The sequence below is a fragment of the Numenius arquata genome, chromosome 16 (genome assembly GCF_964106895.1).
Source record: "Numenius arquata chromosome 16, bNumArq3.hap1.1, whole genome shotgun sequence".
Taxonomy (NCBI): domain Eukaryota; kingdom Metazoa; phylum Chordata; class Aves; order Charadriiformes; family Scolopacidae; genus Numenius; species Numenius arquata.
Genome location: NC_133591.1, coordinates 14,517,120 through 14,523,119, shown reverse-complemented (window position 1 = coordinate 14,523,119; position 6,000 = coordinate 14,517,120). Strand labels below are relative to the sequence as shown.

General features: G+C 66.1%; 1 protein-coding gene across 1 annotated transcript in view; it reads left to right on the top strand.

Annotated features, from left to right (window-relative positions):
* Positions 1-1,324: 1,324 nt before the first annotated feature.
* KSR2 (kinase suppressor of ras 2) overlaps positions 1,325-6,000 on the top strand; it is an 82,822-nt gene continuing 78,146 nt past the window's right edge. The window contains exon 1 of the mRNA XM_074159501.1: positions 1,325-1,501. Within this exon, the coding sequence (XP_074015602.1) occupies positions 1,325-1,501 (177 nt within the window). The remainder of the gene's footprint in view (positions 1,502-6,000) is intronic.

The window sequence follows — 6,000 nt, the reverse complement described above, 5'->3', positions numbered from 1 at the left end:
TTTCACACACACCCCCCATTGCACCAGGACCCCACATTGCACATTCGCCCCCATTGCCTGAGTCCCCCCATTGCACCTGCCCCCTCCCATTGCACATTCCCCCCATTGCACCAGGGCCCCCATCGCACCAGTTCCCTCCCATTGCCTCAGGGTCCCCAAGTGCACATTCCCCCCCCCATTGCCCGAGTCCCCCATTGCACAAGCCCCCCCCACTGCACCAGACCCCCACATTGCCCAAGTCCTCCCATTGTACCAGCCCCCTCCCATTGGACCAGCCCCCCCCATCATTGCACCTGCCCTTCCTTGCCCCAACCCCTGCCATTGCACCAGGCCGCCCCATTGCGCCAGCCTCCCCACTGCACCAGAGCCCCCCCATTTCACCTGTCCCCCCCGCCCCCATTGCACCAGAACCCCACATTGCACCTGCCCCTCCTTGCCCCAGCCCCCCCACTGCACCAGAGCCCCCCCATTTCACCTGTCCCCCCCGCCCCCATTGCACCAGGACCCCACATTGCACCAGGACCCCCATTGCACCTGCCCCTCCTTGCCCCAGCCCCCCCCATTTCACCTGCCCCCCCATTGCACCTGCCCCCCGTTGCACCTGCCCCTCCTTGCCCCAGCCCCCCCATTTCACCTGCCCCCCTATTGCACCTGCCCCTCCTCGCCCCAGCACCCCCCGATTTCACCTGCCCCCCCCATTGCACCAGGACCCCCCGCCCCCCCGCAACCTCTCCCCCCCGCCCCCCCCCCGCCCCGGGACTCCCCCCGCCGCACCGTGCCGGGGCCGGCTGCGGTTGCCGATCCGCGTTGGCGGAGTGATGGGGAGGGGGGGTGTGTGTGTGGTGGGGGGGGGGATGCCGGGGTGTTGGGGGGGGGCGGGGGGGTGTCTGTGTGTGTGACACCGCGCGGAGCGGCGCGCAGCGAGCGCGGCCCCGCGCTGCCGGAGCGCACCGCCCCGCCCCCGCCCCTCGCGCTCGGGGAGGGGGGGGGCGAGGGGGGCGGAGGGGGGGGGGGGGGGGAAGAGAGCGAGGTGGGGGGGGTGGAAAGAACGGGGAGCCGGTGGTGGTGGTGGTAGGGGGGGGAAAGGCGGCGGCGGCGCCGCGCTGACGGCTCGGTGGGCACCGCGGGGCCGCGATGCTGCGGGCCGCGGCGGAGCGGGGCTGAGCGGTGCGCGGAGGGAGGGAGGGGGGGGGGCGGGCAGGGTGGGGGGGGGCCGCGGCGGAGGGTGGAGGGGAGGAGGAGGAGGAGGAGGAGGAGGAGGAGGAGGAGGAGGGTGGAGAGGAGGAGGAGGAGGAGGAGGAGGGGGGGGGGGGCGCGGCGAGCGATGGATGAGGACAACATGACGAGGAGCGAGGAGCAGCAGCTGAGTCTGCAGAAGGCGCTGCAGCAGTGCGAGCTGGTCCAGAACATGATCGACATCAGCATCTCCAACCTGGAGGGGCTCCGCACCAAGTGCGCCGCCTCCAACGACCTCACGCAGAAGGAGATCCGCACCCTGGAGGTAAGGGCCCGCTGACCCCCCTCCCCCCCCCCCACCCCCCCCCCAACCTCCATCCTATATCCAATCCTTTCCCCCCCCCCCCCCCCCCGCCGGGCCGCGCCGGGCTCCCCCGCGGCGCTGCGGTGCGCCCGAGTGAGGCTGCGCGCTCTGCAGGTGGCCCCCGAGATGGGTCCCGGTACCGCCGAACCCTCCTGTCGGTATTGCCCGGAGGGGCCCGGCCCCCACCCGGTATCCCCCCGGCACGGCACGGCCCGGTCCCGGCCACACAGCATCCTCCCGGCCCGGCCGCATCCCTCCCACCGGGCTCCTACCTCCCCATCAGGATGCATCCCCCCCGGCCTGGCTGCATCCCTCCCACCGGGCTGCATCCCCCCCTGGTCTGGCTACGTCCCCCTGGCCCACCCACGTCCCTCCCACCGGGCCACATCTCCTCGGCCTGGCTCCATCCCCCAGGAGCGGCTGCATCCCCCCCTGGCCTGGCTGCATCCCCCCTTGGCCCAGCAGCATCCTTCCCACCAGGCCACATCCCTTCCACTGGGCCACATCCCCCAGGACCGGCCGCATCCCTTCCACCTGGCTGCATCCCCCCCCTGGCCTGGCTGCATCCCCCCGGCCCGGTTGCATCCCTCCCACCACGCTGCATCCCCTTGGCCCAGCAGCATCTCTCCTACTGGACCACAGCCCTCCCACTGGGCTTCGTCCCCCCAGGCCCATCTGCATCCCCCCCCCCCGCCCCGAGCTCCTACCTCCCCACCAGGCAGCATCCCCTCCAGCCCACCTGCATCCCTCCCACCCGGCAGCATCCCCCCGGCCTGGCTGCATCCTTCCCCCCACTCCGTGTTCCTGCCCCCCCAAGCAGGCTGCATCCCCTCGGCTGGGCACCAGCCCCTCGCCCCCGGTTCCTCTGCAAACCCTCCGCCCTTTGGAGACCCCCCCGATGGGAAGGGGAGGCCTCACCAGCCGAGATGCTGCCGGGGGCGAAGGCAGCGGGGCCGTGCCGAGGGGAGCACCGACCGGATTGATTTGCGTTTCGTAGCTGGGAAAAATACATATAAGTAAAAGCGGAGCAGGGCCCTGTGTGTTGTAGCCCCACGGGAAGAGGATCCCCTCGGAGTGTGCCCGGACCCGGCTGAGGATGGATTTGGGGTTCAGTAGGAGGTCGGCAGGCCGGGAAGGTGCTGGGATGCCCGGAGGTGAGCGGGACCCTGCAGTTGGTGGCAGAGCTGGGAGAAGCGTGGCCACGATGGTGCCGTGACCCCAGGGAGATGCTGATGGGACCATAGTGGTGCGGAGGCCGCTGATGCGGAGCTGGGACTGTGGGTGGGGGGTTTTGGAGCCCTGCCCCCTGCTCAGACCTTTTGGCTGGTGCTTTCTAACCTGTTCGCTGTCACCGAGAACCCAAAGGTGGTGGCACGGCGGGTCCCATGCTCGGCTGGATGCACAGGACCCAGCTGGGGTCCTTGCAGCCCCTCTACTGTGCCACTGCTGTGCCACTTGTGGGGGGGACCCCGGGGCTGGGGTGCAGCTCCCCGCTCTCCATCCTGGGCACCGACTGGCGCCGCGGTCCTGCACTGGTCCTGCCACCGCCTCTCCTTGATCCAAGCCCTGTCCCATCCCACCTCTCCAAGCAAGGGAATGTGGGCTCAGCATGGAGCTGTTGGGCAACTTGTGGCCCTGGAGCAACCTCAGAGAAGGGACGTAGAGGTGGGGATGAAGAAGCAGCAGCAGTTTTGGGGTGTGCAGGAGACTCTGTGGGGGGCACGCAGGCTCAAATCCCCTCCAGAAGAGCCGATGCATGGAAGTGCAGGACTACAGAAGTTTGTCCCACGTAGAGTGATGGCCTCATTAGGGTGACGAGTCGTTGCCTCCATCCCGTGGATGGGACCATGGAGGAGTCTGGGGGGATGCTCCTTCCCGGCATCCCGCGATGGTGTGTGGGCGAAGCAACATCCTGGTGTCACTGGGGCAATTGAGCTGGAGGGTTTGGAGGTGGCCAGGGGGATGGCACCCCACAAATCCCGGGTGCTCACAGGGAAGCACCTCTCCAGCCCCTATAGAGTGTGTTGTACCCACCGCGGGGAGCCCCAACACCGCCTTCCCTAAAACACCCCAAAATGGGGCACCTGTGATGAGTCGCAGCCATGGGCATCCCCACTGATCTCACCCGTTGCATTTCAGCAGAGAAATGGGGTGATTCCCAGGAGGGAAGTGACACTGGGGTGAATCTGGGGCCGGATTCCCGGTGCCGGCACACGGGAGTAGGTCTGGCCCGGCTCCCGGCGGTGTTGTCCTGGGTGGCCGCCAGCGTAAGCAGGAGCCCAGCTTGGCCCTGAGTCCCTGCCGCCACCGCCGCGTCCCAAGGACGTGACGCAGAGGCAGAGGCCCCGCTCCGAGCTCCTTCCCTGCCCATCTGGCGGCAGCGGAGCCGGGCCAGGCACCGGCGAGGCGAAGGGGACGGTGGCCGGGGATGGGCAGGATGGGAGGACATCTCACCCCGAGCACCCCGGGGAGACTTTGCAGGGCCCTGGCATCAGCACGAGGCTGGAATAAAACAGGTGAATCCACGTTTTTTTGGTTAAGCCTCATGCTAAACCCTGATTTTGCTAGATTAATAGAAGTTCTTCCGTTCTTTCTATTTTTAAACCTCCTGAAGGTACATGGGACTTCCCATCCTTCATGTGCTGTGGTTCTGCAGAGGCATATCCCAGTGAGAGCATCCCATGATGGAGCATCCTTCCTTTGGGATGGGTACCACTGGCCACAGCCTGGCTTTGGTAGTGGTCCTTGGGACAGGGAGACATTTAGGTCTTGCTTGCACCCTGGGACAAGCTCCAGCAGAAACCAAGGCAGCGACTGGGACCAAAACAACGACCGGGACCAAAACACCGACCGACACCACCCAGGGTGGGAGTTGGGACCAGTTTGCTTCCTATGGGGCGGCAGCAGATTTGGGGCTGAGCATCGTCGGAGCAGGAGGATGGGAGATGAGTAGCCACCCTCGTTAGCACTGCCTGGTCCTGCGTGGGCGGTGGGGCTTTATCCCCCATCTGAGCATAGCAGTCGGGCTTTGCAGCTCTAAATTTGGGAGTTTTGGGGTGCAAATACAGAAGAGGGGTGCTGCCACCCATGTTTTTGCTGGAGGTCTGGGGGCGGCACCGGGTAAAAGTGAGACAGAAAAGTTTGGTGCTCGGGGATTTTTCCGGCTGTCCTGTGGCGCCTTGCTCTCCGTTTTGGGGTTACTCCACCCCGGTTTCAAAGAGTGGGTCTGGGCTTCCAGAAACCCGTGAGTGGCTCCAAGGATAACCTTGGGATCCCCTTCCCTAGGCTGCCCCCTCCCTGGGCTTCCCCCTTCCCGGCGTGAACCCTCCCAGGATGCTTTCAGCTGCTGCGTGGGAATGAGGGTGAGGATGGGAAGAGACACCCAGGGAAGAGCTGTGGCTGTTTCCAAACTTGCACGGGCCACGGTCAAAGGAGACGCTGCCCCGACACCAGGATATTCATTGCCCAGGTGTGGATTCTCTAGTGTCTAACACCATGGGTGAGCACAGCACACTTCTCCCTGCGTCCAAGCATCTCCGGGATGCTGGGTTGAGCCATTTTGGCCCCTGCGCTCCCTGAGAGCACCCCGGGGACCATTTCAGTGCTTGAAATAAATGATGTGCAGAGCCAGGGATGGCACGTGAGCCTAGCAGGGCCTGGAAAGAGCCCTGAGGGGGGAAATATCACCGTGGCGAGGTATTCCCCAGCCCGCGGGTGCTCCAGGTGGTTCTGGAATAACGAGCCCCTTGGTAGGAGTCGGGGAAAAGTCGCTCCAGTTGTGGATACGTGCCGTGGGAAAGCATCCACTGTGGCCCTGCTAGGAATATTTGGAGGCACAGAACAACCCCTCTGGTTCGTGGCATGAAGGAACCCGGCACAGGCATCCATGCTGAGCGGGATGAGCCATCCCGGCAGGCGCGGGCTCCCTCTGGGTGGCATCGGCGCTGGCAGCGCATGGCCCTGCCTGCGTGAGGTTAATTAACTTTCACCTCCTGCTCCCGCAGGTGGATTTTCCATCGCCTCTCCCCGGTCTCCAGGCAGGGCTGGGTGCCGTCTCCAGCCCGGTTGACGTCAGGGTGCTGTGTTGGGGGCGGGGGTGTGGGGGGGGTACAGCCCCCCTCCCGCTGCCTGGAGACCAGCTGCTTCGCTCCCCGTGCCCGGTGCCTGCTTGGGGACGTTGGGGACACCATTCGCCACTTTTGGGGCGAGTGGCTGCTGAGGAGAAATCCTGTTCGGGGTGATGGGAGGAGGCTGGAAATCCCCGTTGGGGTGCGGGTTGGGGGGGGGAGGCAGGGTTTGCACAGGAACGGTGGGGGGGACTCCAGCCCTGGGTCACCCCTCGCCTTGCCGGGGTCACCCAGGGTTCCAGGGGAGCGATGTGGAGTGGGGACATCCCTCCTCTGCCTGCACCCATCCCCGTGGGGCAGCAGGGACCTGCTGGGGTCTTGTTTTTCAGCAGG